Consider the following 19,967-nt stretch of genomic DNA (forward strand, 5'->3'; position numbering starts at 1 on the left):
TCCACTCAGAATGCATTAGGGCAGTACGGATGCGTTCGGGGCCGCTTGGGAGAGCCTCCAAACGGAACTCACAAGCGGAGCCCCGAACGCTAGTGTGAAAGTAGCCTAAGGCTGTATGTGTTTTTTGGTAAATAAATTCCATTAATCCATTCACAATGTCATGCTCTTCCAGAGGTTTTTGTAAGGGTACTTTCACACTTGCGTTTTTCTTTTCCGGCATAGAGTTCAGTCAGAGGGGCTTTATACCGGAAAAGAACTGATCAGGATTATCCCAATGCATTCTGAATGGAGAGTAATCCGTTCAGGATGTCTTCAGTTTAGTCATTTTGACTGATCAGGCAAAAAGAGAAAAAAACTGTAGCATGCTACAGTTTTATCTCCAGTGAAAAAAAACTGAAGACTTGCCTGAATGCCGATTCCGGCATTTTTCCCCCATAGGAATGTTTTAGTGCCGAATCCAGCATTCAAAATACCGGAATGCCGGATCCGTCTTGCGCAGGCGCAGACCGGTAAAGATTTGAAAAATAAGATACAAGACGGATCCGTCTGTCCACATGACAAGCGGAGAGACGGATCCGATCTTGCAATGCATTTGTAAGACGGACCCGCATCCGGATCCGTCTCACAAATGCCTTCAGTCACATGCAGAACGGCGGATCCGGTGGGCAGTTCCGACAACGGAACTGGCCTCCAGATCACATTGCTGCAAGTGTGAAAGTAGCCTAAGATTATTGGGCAGTTTCTCTGCCTACAAGATATTATCACAGATGCTTGGTTTACTTTTGCAGTTCTTAAAACTGAATTTGACTCAGCAGAGATCACATGCCTCTTCTTCACAGCAAAAATGTTATAACATGAACAGAGTTGAGAAAAAGACCTTATTCCTAACTTCTACAAACCTATGAATGCAGAATCAACCTAATCAAACTAATATGAAAAGTTGTTATTCTAAAAATCTTCATCTACTTGCATATTATAAGTTATACCAGCAAGAATTAGTCTTTATGTAGAAAACTATGATTTAAATCAAGCCTCACTGACTAGTGATTTAAATTGTGATTAACTCAAATCAACCCTGGTAGAATCCTTAATATAGTGCAATAAGCATCTATATAAAAGATTATGGGGCACATTTATTAAGACTGGCGTTTTAGGTCCTGCACTGGCGGTGGATCTGCCAGTTATATAGAGGTGTCGGCCTCTTCATAACTTCAGCGGATCCACAAACGCTTCTAAATATAAGACCGCTTCCTAGCTCTCTTACATTTAGACATTTTCTACGCCTAAACCAGGCGCAAAAAATACAAATAAGACGGGCCACTGGACCCATCCCTTCCTGTCCTCATCTTTAAGACCTGGCGTGAGCAGTAAAAAGTTGCAGAATCTGAACCAGAAATGCCCCGAATTTATTAAAACAGAAATACAGCTAAATGACCCCCTATGTTCATATGCACATAGTAACCAACTTTAAAGCAAGATGCACACAAAGCTGCAGGGACTTGGGAAACCCATAAGATGAAGTCAGTTGGCATGGGGTCTCTTGCAGTTTACCAGCAATCCACCAGGGAACATGCTGTGAAATGCACACTAAAGACCCACAAAAAAGCAGCCTAATGCATGGATAAAACAACACTATGACAGCACACAACTACACTATCATGTAAAACATTACTTATTACAGCTTCTAAAAAGAAAACAGGACAGCTGCCAGTCCAAGCTGGAAAGCTCCCAAGGACAAGAAAAACAAATAGGAGGCTTTCTGCTCCTCAGCTCCAGCACATCCACCATGCTGTCCTATGAAAATAACAAGCCAGCCCACAAGTCATTCCTTCAGCCCTTTATTCTCAGACCTTCCTCCAGCTCTACATTTTGTGATTTCTCAGTGTGGCTGCCTCATGTGCTTTCTGTGTAGAGTGAATGTTGTACAAGGGTTAGGCTACTTTCACACTGGCTTGTTACTGATAATACATCTGCATCCGTTAGGAACAGATCCGGTTGTATTATCTTTAACATTGCCAAGACTGATCCGTCATGAACTCCATTGAAAGTCAGTGGGGAACGGATCAGTTTTTATAAAAAATCCGCATCCCAGGACAGAAAGCAAACTACATGTTGCGGTTTGCTCTCCGGTATGGGAACGCAACTAAACAGAACGGAATGCATTTTGAAGCACTCTGTTCTGTTCAGTTTTGTCCCCATTGACCATGAATGGGGACAAAACGGAAGAGTTTTTTTCTGGTATTGAGCCCTATGACGGAACTCCATACCGGAAAACTAAAACGCTAGTGTGAAAGTAGCCTTATCCGCCAACACCACAAGTCACAATGACAAATCACCATACAATCTCTGGCCCAGTCTTTTCTTCATTGTTGTGATGCAGGTCTGTTGCTTAGCACAATAGACTTCCCAACTTGAGCAACCACCAAAGTCATGGCAGGTCACGTTTTCCCACAGGTATCAGCCACTGGTCAGCATCCTTTGTGTTCACTCATGTCACAAAAAGGTGCAGTCACAGAAAGTGGTCCAAGTCATGCTTTTCGCCCATCTAAAATATCTAGTATAGACTGTGGAAACTACCAAGAACAAGAGGGACAAGTCACCTACAGAAACAAAAACAATGCTTAAAAGCGGTTGTCCATCATGGGACCTTTTGGCCAGACCTTCCACCACACATTGATGGACTTGCGGAGGCAAGCATACTTACCTGCTCCACACCCTCCGGTTCCAGCACCTTTAGTTGTACACTGCAGCACTGTAGTCCTGGTTTGACAGAGGTTACATGTGCCGTAAATGGGTCCTGTGATTCATGGGGAGAATGTCACCACAGCACATGTGACCTACGGAATTGTACAAGCCTTGGGATTTGATATAGGAATATTGCCAAGCCAGCTATCCATCTGTAGACTGCTGTTTAAGGGTGTTTGCCCCTAGTATTCTAGCTGGCTCAGCGAGTTGTCTTGGAAGCGGCTTAGGCGGGGTGCTGAATCTCTTTCCTGCATGGAGACTTACCGAAAGTACTCCATGGTATGGAGGACTTATTAGCAATGCACCACAAGAAAAGAATATGCAAAGAAGTATCTCCTAAGAGAACCCACCATACCATGGAGTACTTCCAGCAAGTCTCCATACAGGAGACTTACTGGAAGCATTGGGAGTATGTGCAGTGAAACATATGGCCCAAAAACTGCATATGAAAAAGTGAAGTGGGAGTACACTGTGCATGCGCTGGATGCTTCCACCAGAGTCTGTGCAGCCCAAGTGTTGAGGCAAGAGAACACAGGAGGAAGGAGAGTTGTAGGACAGAGTACACAGTGGACGCTTGCCACGGGTCTGTGCAGTAACACAAAATATGGAAGTCTGTACTACCGAATGGACAGGTGGGTGAAGCTAGGCATCCTATGTATTACTTTATATGAAAAAGCATAGCCACTGTTTACATCTGAGGATGGGAGCAAAAAACAAGCTACAAAAGCAGGATATAACATATAGTAAGGAGACATAAAATATAAAAAGTGGCCAAAGCCTTTGGAACCTCAGAGATCTTGAGTGAAACAATGTTCCAAGGAAACACACAAGCACAGCTTTTAGCTTCTGCCGCTTATCCCAAGATGTCCTACTTTCAGCTTCTCTACTCCAGCTGTCCTTTGTGCGCAGAAACCATCACCTGCTGTTCTGTATTCTTATAAAACGTGAGAGCGAGCCTCGCATATAAATTCATTTATATATTTTATGCCAATATGTACAGAATGTCCTGTACCGATCTACACTATACTCAAGTAGACTAAGCGAATACACTATACTGTTAAAGGTTCAGTGGTTTAAAAAAAAAATAAAAAATTGGATGCACCTGAAACACGCAAACTCTACCAAAAACACAAATCTACAAGACAAGGCAAGCAATTCACATCTCCGCCTGCTGGCGTTCACCGCATCCGGCATTGCTAGATCCCTATTGACTATAAACCGGAACTGCCCACTTTCCAGCAAAGATGCCAGGTTTTGGCCAGACCAATACCACTACGTGCATTAGTTTGTGTGGCCGACAGCCGCCGTTAATGCTGGATCATCTCTAAGGCTACTTTCACACTTGCGTTCAGAGCGGATCCGTCTGGTGTCTGCACAGACGGATCTGCTCCTATAATGCAGACGATGGGATCCGTTCAGAACGGATCCGTCTGCATTATAGTTTAGAAAAAATTCTAAGTGGGAAAGTTGCTCAGACGGATCCGTCCAGACATTACATTGAAAGTCAATGGGGGACGGATCAGTTTGAAATTGAGCCATATTGTGTCAACTTCAAACGGATCCGCCCCCATTGACTTACATTGTAAGTCTGGACGGATGCGTTTGCCTCCGCACGGCAAGGCGGACACCTGAACGCTGTCCGCCTGCTGAGCGGAGGACAAACGGTGCCAGACTGATGCATTCTGAGCGGATCCGCATCCACTCAGAATGCATTAGGGCAGTACGGATGCGTTCGGGGCCGCTTGTGAGAGCCTTCAAACGGAACTCACAAGTGGAGCCCCGAACGCTAGTGTGAAAGTAGCCTAACTGATATATTTATTCCCTCGTCAAAGAAGAAACCCTCAACTCACCTTTTATTAACTGGCTTCTCATCTTTCTCATATGGCTTTACAAACCACTTCCCTATGCGCACAAAATTTCGGTTCATTAAACATCGCTCCAGCAGGTTATGGATAGCCTTGAATAGTAGGGTACGACAATCATAGGAGAGACCATTATCCCAGCTGCCATCTTCCTCCACTGAAAAAAAAAAAAGTGAATGATACATTAGCTTAGATAGTACATGGTGAGAGATCTGACATATCAAGTCTTTAATATATGCGTGTGCCATATAAAAGTGGTTGGCCCATGAAAAATATTCTACAGTTTTCAAACCAGCATTCGGATCTGAATTCTTTTATAATTGCATGTAATTAAAAATTTTGCATAGCCACTGAGTTATTCAATTAAATCTATCTGCATAGTGCCACCTGTTTGTTCCTTTTCTTATTTCTTCGTCCTGCTCACTGAGATGGCCGCACATGCTCAGTTTCATCCTTCAACTGTCTCCTGAGCTGTGATAGGGGGAGCTAAGACACGCCCCCTGAGCTGCAGAAGAAAAGACCCTCCCATGAGCTATCAGCTTGATATAAATCTAGCAGAGCAATGAATGGGGAGATGTCTGGATCCATGTGCGGTACAGGGCTGGTTCTAGCTGTGTTAGAAAGATTGTCATGTTCTATATGAGGTCTGATTTTTTATTTTTTTTGTAATCCCTTTAAATACAGGGAAGTTAAGAACTTATTTCAGCAGTGATATCTATACGAATGTCCATAAAGGTATACCTTAGCAAATGATAAAGGGAGTGATTACACGCCAGTTTCATACAAATAACCACACAGATATTTTACAATACTTTCTTATGCAATTATCAAGTGCATTTTTTTCACTGCAATTGTTTAAGGCTTCATGCATTCAAAACTGTATTTCTCCTCCATGTGCTATACACAATATTTTAGGAGAACAAACTGTCCCATTCATGTATATGGGGCTGTGCACACATTCATATTTTTTGTCAATCCGTGTGGCCAAGTGAGTATACGCTCTGTTATTTTAGATTTTTTAAAGCATGTGCAGCCCATGGCCAAGTTTCCTATTCCACAGGAATATGCCTTTAATTTCATTCCAAAAACGAGACCGCATTTCCCATGACATCCAACAATATTGCAGGAAACATTTCTCTGTGTATGCCGTCTTCCAGAGAAAGTGCTGGTTCTCGGTCTATGGTCAGCTCAACAAGCCCTAGGACTCCTGCTGTAAGCCACTCCTATAGGCAACCCGTCCCGCCCGCTAGGTCTGGCACACATCCCACTAACTTGCTTTCTAGCCCATGCACACATTACGATTTCAGAGAAAAGGAGCGGCCAATTACCATACTATTAACCACTCCTAGTTACAAAGCCTACAGGTAAAATTATGTCACTGTTCTCACTGCAAGCATTAAAGGGGGTATGCCATGACTGCTGTAAGCCGACTTCATATAGTACATGACAACCTGCCTTGTACCGCACGTGGGTCCAGAGATTCACTGTTCCAATTGCTCTGCTAGATTATCTTGAGCCTGGCAGTTCAAAGGGCATGTCCTTTCTGCTGAAGCTCTCTCCTTGTAACTGCCACTGCTTCTACCAAAACATATGGCTGGTGGCAGTTGAATGTGCAAAGTTTAAAATCTTCAACCAGTTTAGTGAGATGAACAAAAAATAAAAAATAAGGAAAAGAACAGACAGCAGGTGGCACTATATAGATATTATAACCAGTGAGCTCTTCATTGAAATCTAACGTTTTTTTAAAAGGGTTATCCAATCCTAAAAAAAAGCCCCCCCCCCCCCCATATGCCAGGCCCACCATGCTGAATGCATATTCAGCGTGGGGGGCCTGGCATATGGGGGGTTCCCTGCGCCGCTCCTGGTCCCCGCAGCTTCTCCATGTGTACGGATGAAAAAATAAAAAGAAAAAAAAATCAGCAAGGAGAGGGGGGAGTGGAACGGTAAAAGCCAATGGCAGGCGGAGACTGGGACAAGCCTCCCTAGAGTCACCCGCGATGCTAGGAAGGGTCATCCCCGCCCCGAAACAGGATGTTTTCATACAGGCACAGGAAGCAGCAGCAGCGGTGCGGGGACCAGGAGCGGGGGACCCAGGTAAGTATATTCAACGTGGGGGATTGGATAACCCCATTAATTACAATTGCTGGTTTGAAAAATGTAGAATATGTTTCGTGACACAACCCCTTTAAAAAAAGTCAGGAGCTCAATGTAGGGGCAGCACACAGCAGTGCCTTCAGCAGGGATCTGGAACGTACACATTACTGGCATTAAGGTACAGTTCGCTTTTAGACAGTGAACAGTATACATTTTCCACCGGAATGTAATGATGAAGTGCAGCACTGAGCAATATAATGCAGTTTTTCCACTAGAACAATCATAATGGCTACGACTACTTATATACTACATACTTAAAATAGCCAACTAGGCACTCTACTTTCAATAAAGTAAAAGTACTAGAAAATGAACTTTGTAACATATCGTTCTACAGAAAACTGCCTCTCTCCACTTATAAGCCACTTCTCCCCTACTTTGTGTACTGATAATTCATTCTCAATTGACGACTGAAACCAGTCAGAGACAAGAAAGGTGATCAGCTCACTGAGGGACCCGGTTGCATGCTGCCCATAGAGCTGTTTAAGGGAGACAGAGGCACAGCAAGTTCTCTCTCTCACCCCAGTGCTGGATTCCCAGCTACAATGAACAATACTTCTGTATAATGTCATCCATACTGCTGCTGATATTATGCTACAGAAATAGGCTCCATTCACACATCCGCAATTCCATTGCGGACCCATACATTTCTATGGGGCTGCACCACGTGCAGCCCCAATCCTGAAAAAAAATTGAACATGTCCTATTCTTGTGCGCAATAGCGGACAAGAATAGGCATATTCTCTTAGTGCCGGCAATGTGTGGCCCGCAAAATGCGGAACGGACATTGCTACTGTCCGTGTTTTGCGGATCTGCAAAACACACACGGATGTGTGAATGGACCCATATAGGAGAGCAGGATCTCCTCTTCTCTGTCGATTGTGTATAGGACATAGCTAGCGGCAAACCACTAGCTCAAGAAAAAATAAAAAAAATAAATAAAAATATGACAATAAGAGGAAAAAACAGGATACAAAATGATATAATGTTCAGATACAGGGTTACTCCTCATGTACATACAAAACAGCTTATATCGGAAACCACAAGGTACACGTTTCCATGGCCTGCACATCTGGTCTAGGCCTCTAAGCCTGCTCTATAGAGCAGGTACATGGTCATTTTCGGCCTTTTAAAACAGGACCTGTCGTCACCTTTCCCCGACATGTCTGTTTTAATAGCTACATGCATTCCTCATGTAATAAGATTCCTGGAGCATCCATTCTTATGGCTCTATGTTGTGCCATTCCTTATTTTTTTCTACTAGAAGCTATGAATGAATTGCTAGCAGTCTGCAGTAAGGGTACAGAGGGGTGTTACTAGTTGGGGGTGTTTATCTGCACACACTCGCTCTATCTAAGGCTACTTTCACACTAGCGTTCGTCGGTCCGCTCGTGAGCTCCGTTTGAAGGGGCTCACGAGCGGACCCGAACGCAGCCGTCCAGCCCTGATGCAGTCTGAATGGAGAGGATCCGCTCAGACTGCATCAGTCTGGCGGCGTTCAGCCTCCGCTCCGCTCGCCTCCGCACGGACAGGCGGACAGCTGAACGCTGCTTGCAGCGTTCGGGTGTCCGCCTGGCCGTGCGGAGGCGTGCGGATCCGTCCAGACTTACAATGTAAGTCAATGGGGACGGATCCGTTTGAAGATGCCACAATATGGCTCAATCTTCAGGCGGATCCGTCCCCCATTGACTTTACATTGAAAGTCTGGACGGATCCGTACGAGGCTATTTTCACACTCAGCTTTTATATGCTAAAATAATGCAGACGGATCCGTTCTGAAAGGAGCCTCCGTCTGCATTATTATGATCGGATCCGTTCAGAACGGATCCGATCGAACGCTAGTGTGAAAGTAGCCTAATCAGTGGGGGGGGGGGCTTGGTTACCTGCAGTCTGAAAATGGCAGCACTGATTAGATAGAGCGAGTGTGTGCAGGTAAACACCCCCAACTAGTAACACCCCTCTGTATCCTTACTGCAGACTGCTATCAATTCATTCATAGCTTCTAGTAGAAATAAAGGAGTGGCACAACATAGTGTCATAAGGATAGATGCTCCAGAATTGTTATTACATGGGGAATGCATGAAGCTATTAAAATAGGCATGTCAGGGGTGGTGAAAGGTCCTCTTTAAAAGGGCCAGCACACGCAAGTCCAAAAGCTTCCCCAGTCAATGTCTGGTCATCCCTATGTATTTAAGGTGCCTTTCCCAGTGGGAAGGTACACAAGCTTTACATTACTTAGTTATCAGCAAAAGTGTTATCACCTGTCTGACTAGCTATGTATGTACTGAACTCCAGCCTTACAACCGACTACTAGCCACCTGTCTTGTCCTTAGCCTGTTTCTTCTATTGCCCCATTGCCGCTTGCCTTGACCTCGGATTTAGGCTAGGTCTACACAACGACATTTGTTGTGCAAAATTTTGTTGCACTAATGTCACGCGACAATTTTTATAATGGCAGTCTATGGTGTCGCACTGCAACATGAGATGGATGGATTTTTCTGCGACTGTTGGGTCGCAGCATGTTGCAGTGCGACACCATAGACTGCCATTATAAAAATTGTTCCGCGACATTGGCGCAACAAAATGTTGCGCTACAAATGTTGCCCTGTCGGCGATTTATTGTCGCGTGACAAATGTCGCCGTGTAGACCTAGCCTTACTGTACGTTGCCTACCTCGACTTCGGCCTGTTACCAGACTACACATATTGCCCAACACCTAGTGTTTTGCACCAGTGGATGACCTCGTGGGTCAGCCACCAACTACACTGGGAATATCTCAAGGTAGCGGCCTGGTGGCTCCAAAGACCAGATCCCTGTAAAGGGGGTTAAAGGGTGAAAACAGACTGCCAGGATAATGCCCTTAGGCCCCTTTCACACAGGCGAGAATTCCGTGCGGGTGCAATGCATGAGGTGAACACATTGCACCCGCACTGAATCTGGATCCATTCATTTCTATGGGGCTGTGTACATGAGCTGTGATTTTCACGCATCACTGGTGCGTTGCGTGAAAATTGCAGCAAGTTCTATATTGTGCGTTTTTCACACAACGCAGGCCCCATAGAAGTGAATGGGGCAGAGTAAAAATCGAAAGCATCCGCAAGCAAGTGCGGATGCGGTGCGATTTTCACGCATGATTGCTAGGAGACTATCGGGATGGGGACCCGATCATTATTATTTTCCCTTATAGTTATAACATGGTTATAAAGGGAAAATAAAAGCATTCTTAATACAGAATGCTTAGTAAAATAGTGATGGAGGGGGTTAAAAAATAAAATACAATGAATAAACTCACTTTAATCCACTTGAACTCTCAGCCTGGCATGTCTTCTTTCTTTTTTGATAAAAAAGGACCTGTGGTTACGTCACTGCACTCATCACACGGTCCATCACCATAGTGATGGACCAGAGCGCAGTGACGTCAAAGGTCCTTTAGCTAGGTCCTGAAGAAAGTAGAAAGAGGAGATCCGCTACGCATCCAAGTGGATGGGGTGAGTTAAATTAGTTTATTATTTTTAACCCCTCAATGGACATTTTACTAAGCATTCTGTATTAAGAATGCCATTTTCCCTTGTAACCATGTTAGAAGGGAAAATAATAAAATCTACAGATCACCAATCCCAAACGTCTGTGAAGAAGTCCGGTTTCGGGTCTGGGTACCAAACATGCAAATTTTTCTCACGCGCGTGCAAAACGCATTGAAATGCTTTGCACTCGCGCAGAAAAATTGTGCATTTTCCCGCAACGCACCCGCATCTTGTCCAGCCCTCACACAGGACGCCTGTGTGAAAGAGGCCTTAGCCTTAACCCAAAGTCAAACCGGTCAGTTGGTACAGTGGGTTCACACCTACTGCCCACAACAGCACTCTTAGGGTCCATTCACACGTCCGTGGTGTGTTGCGGACCCGCAACACCCGGCCTGCACCCCCTATAGAAATGCCTATTCTTGTCCGCAGCTGCGGACAAGAATAGGACATGTTCTATCTTTTGCGGAGCTGCGGACCGGAAGTTCGGGGCCGCGCTCCGCAAATGCGGAAGCGGAGAGCACAGTGTGCTCTCCGCTTCATGCCCGGGCCCATAGAGAATGAATAGGTCCGCACCCGTTCCGCAAAATTGCGGAATGGGTGCGGACCCTTTTGAAGACGTGTGAATGGACCCTTAAATACATGAAATTCCATTTAAATTACAGCAGTAGCAGGCAAAAAACACTAATATTTCAAAATAAATAAGTTCACTAAAAATCAAGATTAACGCAACATCTGTTGTACGGTTTGGGTTAATATTCCACCACACAAAGCATCTTTGGGGAGATCAATACCACTCATATGATGTGCCTTTCTGTACCCAATGCCAGATTCATCAATAGGCCAAAAATGGAGGAAATTCATCTAAAATATTAGCGGTTGTTATTGAAAACCATCAAAAATCCATAAAAAGTGAAGGTCAAGCAAACCAACTTGATGGATTTTTGATGTTTCTCAATAAAAGCTACTGTTTTAGAAGATTAATTTCCTCCTTTGTGTTTTGCTTATATGGTGAGGGCGGGTGTGTGGATCCCACCTTCGCTGGCAAAGGCGATTTCTGCGATACATGGTTTGGGGAGCTGTAACTTTACTATTTTGATGTTTTATCAATAGGACACTCAATGTTGAGAAATTCAACTCTTAAAACGTCAGATTTTGACAAATGAGTTGTGAACGATTCTGAATCTCCAGCCAATCGTGTCAAAAATGTATTGCAAGGAGTTTAGGACTATAGTGCTCGGCCCCATCAAACCACTGATAAATCTCCGCCAAAATATACCGTAACTATGAATACAGACACCAATCCCTCCCATTATGTTAATGTGGGGAGGTATAACTGGAAACCTTTTTAGTGCTTGCTTCACCCAGTAGAATAGGAAACAAATGGGTGTAACAGGACACCTGTGTTGTTAGCAGGCATATGGTTCTTGCAAAACAAGCTGTGAGGCATTCCCAAATACAGAAGCTATTTAAATTAAGGACAGATCAAATTGCACAAATTTCTGTCTCACTAGTGACCCTGCACCCTGACGACACTTTTACTGAACGCTGTGTGCTTAGATCCAGGGTGACAGCACCTCCCCCAACCTTTGTCATCAGTCATCTTTCCTCTTGAGGAAGTCCTGGTGTTTATGTAACTCGCACTAGAAGTGGTGACACTTTGTAACACACAGTCACACATAGCTGAGATTGCAGGGACGGCACGGAGCGCCTTGAGTCTCCACGGTATGAGTGCACGTCTAAAGACACCATGCCCTCAAAATACCAAGACTGACATAAATAACATTGTTAGGCCACTTTCACACTTGCGTTCGGGGCTCCGCTTGTGAGTTCCGTTTGAAGGCTCTCACAAGCGGCCCCAAATGCATCCGTACAGCCCCAATGCATTCTGAGTGGATGCGGATCCGCTCAGAATGCATCAGTCTGGCACAGTCTGTCCTCCGCTCAGCAGGCAGACACCTGAACGCTGCTTGCAGCGTTCGGGTGTCCGTCTGGCCGTGCGGAGGCAAACGGATCCGTCCAGACTTACAATGTAAGTCAATGGGGACGGATCCGTTTGAAGTTGATACAATATGGCTAAATTTTCACACTGATCCGTCCCCCATTGACTTTCAATGTAAAGTCTGGACGGATCCGTCTGAGCAACTTTCCCACTTAGAATTTTTTCTAAACTATAATGCAGACGGATCCGTTCTGAACGGATCCCATCGTCTGCATTATAGGAGCAGATCCATCTGTGCAGACACCAGACGGATCCGCTCTGAACACAAGTGTGAAAGTAGCCTAAAACAGTTGTCTAATCTGGGTGAACTCTTCTCTCCATGAGGACCCGCTGGTGATCTGCTGATGCCTCCTTTCTGCTGTGGCTAATACTCAGGCAGAGGATGTCCCCTAGAAGATGCATCTCTCCTAACAGGGCATATGAACAGAGGGCTTCTTTACATTAGAGTTGTTGGACTATAAATGTAAACCTGACCAGTCAAGAAGATCCAAGTACTGTACAGCATTCAGAGCTTGACCCTTGACCAGTGGCTTCTTCAGTCCATCAGCATAGTTAGAACCTCTCTAACAGCAGTGCCTGATGTATGAAAATGTCCTCTCTGTAATCCCAGCAAGGTAGTTACCGCCTCCTTCCCGACAATCGCTTGCTACATTGGGCCATGTAAAGAGGCCTTAAGGCTGCGGCATCACCTAGATGACTCCAGGAATTGCACTTGCATAAGTGGGGCTTCAGAAGAGGAAAAAATAAATAAAAAAAGGCAATAAAAGCGGTAGGGAAATGGTTGAAATGATGGTACACAGGCCACGTCTGCAGTCAATTCCGTTTGATTGGCGAAAAGCCGATGGGTGGCTCCTCAACACCTCCAGCTTGCCCAATTCAATGCAGCTTGTCATATGCCCTAATAGGTGTGAATACATTTCAAAAAAAGAACCCTCCCAAATATTTGATATCTCTACATAAATAAATAAAAATTATATATATATATTAGAAAAAAATAAAATAAATGGAGGCATTGTATATGCATACCCTCAAAATGGTACAACATGGTTCACAAAAACAAGGCCTCATTCTACCGAGTTTATATAGTTAAATGTCCTGGTATCTTTCTGGAGAACGGGAATTTGAATCAAAGTAAATGGGCACAGTTGAAATGATTCAGCGCAGGCACTTCCCTGAATCTGTGCTAGAGGGAGCCAGGAACAATCCAAGAAAGCAGTCACGTGGCAGCCGCCATCTTGCATCCCCTGGATGCAGAGGATATTGCAGATACTGGGGCAGTGGGGGGGCCTTCACTGTGAGGGCTGGGGTAAAATTTTATGTATAAAGTGGTTAACTGTACTTGCACAAATCCTTTTTACAAAACGGCAGGAGAAAAAAAAAAAAAGAAAAAAAAAAAAGGGTGTAAATACACCCTAAGGTTATTTCAGGCCAGGTCCACAACCAGCTTACAAAAGCAGCAGCACCACAATCACAGATTAAAAAAATTCTGTTTAGCGGAACGGAATGCCCGTCCCATAATAGAACAGTCCTATCCTTGTCTAATGCCGACAAGAATAGGATGTGTTCTATATTTTTGTGGGTGCCACGGAACGGATGCGGACACATTAAATGCAATGGGTTTGCATTAGACCCGCAAAAAAGCAGACAAAAAATAAGTTTGTGTGCATGAGCCTTTAGGCTGCGTTTCACAGTTTAAGTGGCTTTTTTTTGCATTTTAGATGCATTGTTTGCAGAAAGAAATGCAAGACACAAGCTTTTTTGCTCCTGGCTTTTTTTGTTAATGAGGTTTTCTTGTCTTTCTGGCTTCTTTTCAAAAGCACAGCATGTTGGAGCTCTTTACGTTTTTAAGTCTGTTTCACTACGGGGGGAAGCCACACATTTAGATTAAAATGGCAAAAAATTTAAATTAAAACTGCCAAATTCATGCGTTTAAAGACATTGGAAATGTTAAAATTGCATGCAGAAAACAATTTCCTTAGAAAATCCACTTGCTATGAAGTATTTTGCACTTTGGACTTACTTCGAAACACACAACTATATGGTATCTGGGTTCTAAGGATCTCAAATAAGCAGCAAACCATATGCCATAGGTCAATGCTGTACCATATTCTTCCCTAGCTTCCCTGCCACCAAGGAGAACACACTCACGGCACACAGATACTAATTAAAGCTGTGGATCTGTTAGCGTGCAAATACACACAGTATTATTTGTCAGGCCACGTTATTTCTATTTCCCATCAAATGCAGGAAGAGATCTGGTTAGAGGAGAGTAGGAGTTCCAAGTACGAGCTGGAGCAAACCACACAGGTCTTGGACTAGTACCAGGATACAAACATTGCGGTTTGCTTTACACGAAACCTATGTCACCCATTATTTCCAGGTTAAGTTATGGATTATTGTCCTAGTATCAATTAAAAGGGTTTTCCGGGTTTTAATATTGATGTCCTATCTTCAGGATAGGTCATCAATATCAGATCTGGTTGATCCGATATCAGCTGGTTGAAGAGAAGGTCGCGTTCCGTGCGAGCACAGCCTTCTCTTCATTGTTTACCTGCTCGCCACCGACATTGCAGCAGTGAGCAGTGTAATTACAAGCCTTCCCATTCACTTCTATGGGACGGCTCCTTCCCATTCCTACTTGAATAGGAAAAAACGGTCCCATTGAAACGAATGGGACAAACAAGGGAAGGCTGCGCTGTAGAACATGTCCTATTCTGGTCTACAATGGCGACCAGAACAGCCATTTCTATTGATGGGAGTAAGAAGCATGCAGAATACACACAGAAGGTATCTGTGGTTAGCTGACCAAAATTTGGACATGGTCATGTGCATGACACCTTAGGTTACATTCACACGATTGTGGAAAACCGGCTGTCACACAGCCGCTTTTAGAACCAGTTGAAGTCAGTGGCGCTAATCACATGGCAGTTTTTTTTCCCTTTTCAATAGCCAGTGAATTGCAACCATCAAAAAAATAGGACGTTCTATTTTTGGCCATTTTCATGGCCAGGGGGACCTACCTTACTGAAATGAATGGGACCACTTTTAATGCCCATTTAGACAGGAGTGCATCCATCTAACAACCGCTAAACAGGCACACGTGGTCCTTCAGAGGTTTAATTATAAAAGAGAAACACACACCTCATCCACTTTCTTGCATGACGTTGGAAGAGCAGGTCCTTTCATGCTGCATCTTGTGAAGAGCGAGTGACTATGCATGCAAGTAGATGAGCTGAGCCACTAAGGGGGCATTAATAGTACTAGGTGGCGCTATTCATACATGATTAGTGACAGTAAGGGGGTAGGATTTCATGTGCAAGAGCGCCTACACAGTGATGTCCAATGTGGGTAGCAGCATCGGTAAATCTAGCGTGAAACCAGCAGCCAGAGCGCATGCCTGGGGCGGCGCACGCGCGGATTCTCGGCCAATACTGGGGATGACGCAACGGACTTGCAGGACAAGCAAGAGGCTGGGAGGAGTAATGTGAAAAAAAGGCAGAGCGGCATGGGCACCTACACCACAAACCCCGCTCCTGGGCACTTGCAAGCACTATTTGCATATAGATTAAACAGTTTTTTCAGCTGCTAAAAGTGACAAAATAACAAAAGGTACCATTGGAATCATAGGTAGCTGTGCTAGAGCCACACGTAAGCTGTGTATAATGTCCAATTTAGGTGACAGACTCTCTTTAAATAAACAGAGGGGAAAAAGCTAACTGAATTCAGGTTTTTAATGGCAGTAAAAAGAAAAAAAAAAAAAAAAAAAAAGTCAGAAAATGACTGCAAAAATGCCCATGAAAAACTGACTGTTTTTCGTGTTTTCTGAATGTAGCCTTAGGGGAAAGAGGGGAGAGAAAAGAAAGAGGGGGGATTGCAAATAATCATTTAGGTGACAGCTTTGATTTTCCAAAGGGCACCTCAAAATGAAGAACTAGAAACTCCATCTTGGTGATGAGCTGACAGGAGCAGATGTAATTCAATAGATCAGGTCTGGAAGTAGCTGCACATTAACATGCACGGTCATCATTTTCTTAAGAAGAAGTCAATGGCAGCAAGATGCTCCTTATTAAGGCTACCTGCACACATTGAGGATTCCGCATGGTTTTTCCGGGCAGATTCTCCTGTGTAAAAGCCGCAGTGTAATACAGTAACAGCAGAGTGTATGGGAAGCTCACGTACACTTAGCTTTTTATTCTGTGTGGATTTTGTAATCTGTAGCTCTTTGTGCAGTACTTTTGTACAAAATTTCACCCTTTTTAATGAAAGGCCGAGATCAGCTAATCCGCATCAAATCTGGACACAGAAATCAACACAGAAATTTGCGCAGTATTTCTGCAAGACAAGTAGCCTAAGGGATGTTTAACGTGTGATCCTCTGTTTTGGACACTGCTCGTCTTGCAGGACTTATAATGCGTCTTGCAGGATATTATACGGATTTATAATGCCGTGCGCCTCTATATAACCTTATTGTTACAGAATCACACTGACCGCTTTATGTTAGTATGATTATTTAGTAAGGAGTTTCTAGTTCTTCATTTTCAAAGGCCCTTTAGAAAATCAAAACCGTCACCTGATTGCAAATAACCGACCCCCCCCCCCCCCACATTTTTTACCCCAAGGCTACATTCGCAACAACAAAAAATGGCCATCAAAAACAATTAGTGCAGATCTATGTGCAGTTTTGGGGGAGGATATTATGCAGATTTTCTGCATACAAATCTGCACCGTGTGCACGTACCTTTACAGGGGTTTTCAGAGATTTTAATACTGATGACCTATCCTCAGGACACCTAGGACCCCCGCCAATCAGCTGTTTGAGATGGCACCGGCGCTCCCGTGTCACGTGGCTAGACGCAGCTCAGCCCTATACAAGTGAACGGGGCTGAGCACGATACCAAACACAGCCACTAGACAATGTACAGCAATGTGCTTGGTAAGTAGTGACCTTCTCAAACAGCCGATTAGCAGGGGTCCCAGGTGTCAGACCTCCATCAGATACTTATCACCTATCCAGTGGATGGGTCATCAGTATCAAAACCTCGGAAAACCCTTTTATGGCTAAGGTCCATACTGGACTGAAATGCCATGAATTTGCATGGGGCAAATCACTAGCACTTTACCAAACCAGAAATCCATGGTAAAGGGGTTCTCTGGGAATTAAGAAAATGAAAATACTTAAATATTACTTTAGCATAAATACATTCCCAAATACCTCTCATTGGCTATAATGGTTCATTTTGTCTAGGGAGCAATCATTAGGAGAAATAAAATGGCCGCAGTCCTAATCACACAGCAGGACAAGTTATTTCACAACACTAAGGTAAAGAGCTGCCTCATCCTCCTCTCTGCTCTGCTTGTCAGGGATTATGATCCTGAATACAGATAAGATCTTCAGCTGGATCTCTGTAGGAATGGAGTTCATGAGGTACAGAGAGAAGGGACAGGACAGACTGTGGTAATGGAGACTGCATGCAAGTGCTGCTGCTCATTATCTACAACACCACTATCCACTCTACTTCATGTCGCCTCATGAACTCCATTCCTACAGAGATTTACCTGAAGATCATATTAAACTGTATTCAGGATCATAATCCCTGACAAGTAAGAGAGGAAGATGGTGCAGCCCTTTAACTTGTCCTCCTGTGTAATTAGGAAAGGTTTTGTGTGGACTAGTAGGATGGCGGCCATTTTATTTTTCCGAATGATTGCTCCCCAAAACGAGCCATTATAGGTAATGAAAAATATTTGGGAATATATTTATAATAAAAGTAATATTTAAGTATTTTCATTTTCTTAATACCCAGAGAACCCTTTAAGGTTTATGCACATGACTGTATCCATATCGCAGCCCGCACAGCACAGATCAGCAAAATACGGATACTTTCAGCGTGCATTCCACAATTTTCTCACTCCCATCTATTGAACTGGCTATTCTTCTCTGCAATACAGACAAGAATAGGACATGTTCTATAATTTGCAGAACAGACATGTTTTTTTTTGGGGCGGATTAAAAAAAAAAAAAAACACGGAAGGAAGATCTGGTTGTGTGCATGAGCGCTAATACTAACCTATGGTGTGTGAAAACTGCCAAATGAGCTGCAAAATCCACACATAAATCAAACAGATTTTGTTATGGATTCTACAGTGCCTTGCAAAAGTATTCACCCCCTTGACTTTTTTTGTGTTTTGTTACATTACAGCCTTAAGTTCAATATTTTGGTAATCTGAATTTTATGTGATGGATCAGAACACAATAGTCTAAGTTGGTGAAGTGAAATGAGAAAAATATATAAATAAAACAATTGTTTAGAAATAGTAAACAGAAAATTGGCATGTGCATATGTATTCACCCCCTTTGTTAGGAAGCCCATAAAAAGCTCTGGTGCAACCAATCACCTTCAGAAGTCACATTATTAGTGAAATGATGTCCACCTGTGTGCAATCTAAGTGGCACATGATCTGTCATTACATATACACCTTTATTGAAAGGCCCCAGAGGCTGCAACACCTAAGCAAGAGGCATCACTAACCAAACACTGCCATGAAGACCAAGGAACTCTCCAAACAAGTAAGGGCTAATTTTGTTAAGAAATACAAGTCAGGATTAGGTTATAAAAAAATATCCAAATCTTTGATGATCCCCAGGAGCACCATTAAATCTATCATAACCAAATGGAAGGAACATGGCACAACATGCCAAGAAACGGCCACCCACCAATACTCACAGACCGGGCAAGGAGGGCATTAATCAGAGAGGCAGCACAGAGACCTAAGGTAACCCTGGAGGAGCTGCAGAGTTCCACAGCAGAGACTGGAGTATCTGTACATAGGGCGACAATAAGCCGTACGCTCCATAGAGTTGGGCTTTATGGCAGAGTGGCCAGAAGAAAGCCATTGCTTTCGGCCAAAAACAAAGAGGCACGCTGTGAGTTTGCGTCAAGGCATGTGGGAGACTCCCAAAATGTATGGAGGAAGGTGCTCTGGTCTGATGAGACTAAAATTTGAACTTTTCGGCCATCAAAGAAAACACTGTCTGGCGCAAACCCAACACATCACCCAAAGAACACCATCCGCACAGTGAGACATGGTGGTGGCAGCATCATGCTGTGGGGATGGGACTGGGAGACTGGTTAGAGTTGAGGGAAAGATGGATGGTGCTAAATACAGGGATATTCTTGAGCAAAACCTGTATCACTCTGTGTGTGATTTGAGGATAGGACGGAGGTTCACCTTCCAGCAGGACAGTGACCCCAAACACACTGCTAAAGCAACACTTGAGTGGTTTAAGGGGAAACGTAAATGTGTTGGAATGGCCTAGTCAAAGCCCAGATCTCAATCCAATAGAAAATCTGTGGTCAGACTTAAAGATTGCTGTTCACAAGCGCAAACCATCCAACTTGAAGGAGCTGGAACAGTTTAGCAAAAATCCCAGTGGGAAGATGTGGCAAGCTCATACAGACTTATCTAAAGCGACTTGTAGCTGTGATTGTCGCAAAAGGTGGCTCTACAAAGTATTGACTTTAGGGGGGTGAATAGTTTATGCACATTGACTTTTTCTGTTATTTTGTCCTATTTGTTGTTTGCTTTACACAATAAAAATAAAATAAAATCTTCAAAGTTGTGGGCATGTTCTGTAAATTAAATGATGCAAATCCTCAAACAATCCATGTTAATTCCAGGTTGTGA

General features: G+C 43.8%; 1 protein-coding gene across 1 annotated transcript in view; it reads right to left on the reverse strand.

Annotated features, from left to right (window-relative positions):
• Positions 1-19,967, reverse strand: part of MED13 (mediator complex subunit 13) — an 87,360-nt gene that overhangs the window by 59,698 nt on the left and 7,695 nt on the right. Inside the window, exon 3 of the mRNA XM_044286286.1 lies at positions 4,596-4,764. Within this exon, the coding sequence (XP_044142221.1) occupies positions 4,596-4,764 (169 nt within the window). The remainder of the gene's footprint in view (positions 1-4,595; positions 4,765-19,967) is intronic.

Source organism: Bufo gargarizans, chromosome 3 (genome assembly GCF_014858855.1).
Source record: "Bufo gargarizans isolate SCDJY-AF-19 chromosome 3, ASM1485885v1, whole genome shotgun sequence".
Taxonomy (NCBI): Eukaryota; Metazoa; Chordata; class Amphibia; order Anura; family Bufonidae; genus Bufo; species Bufo gargarizans.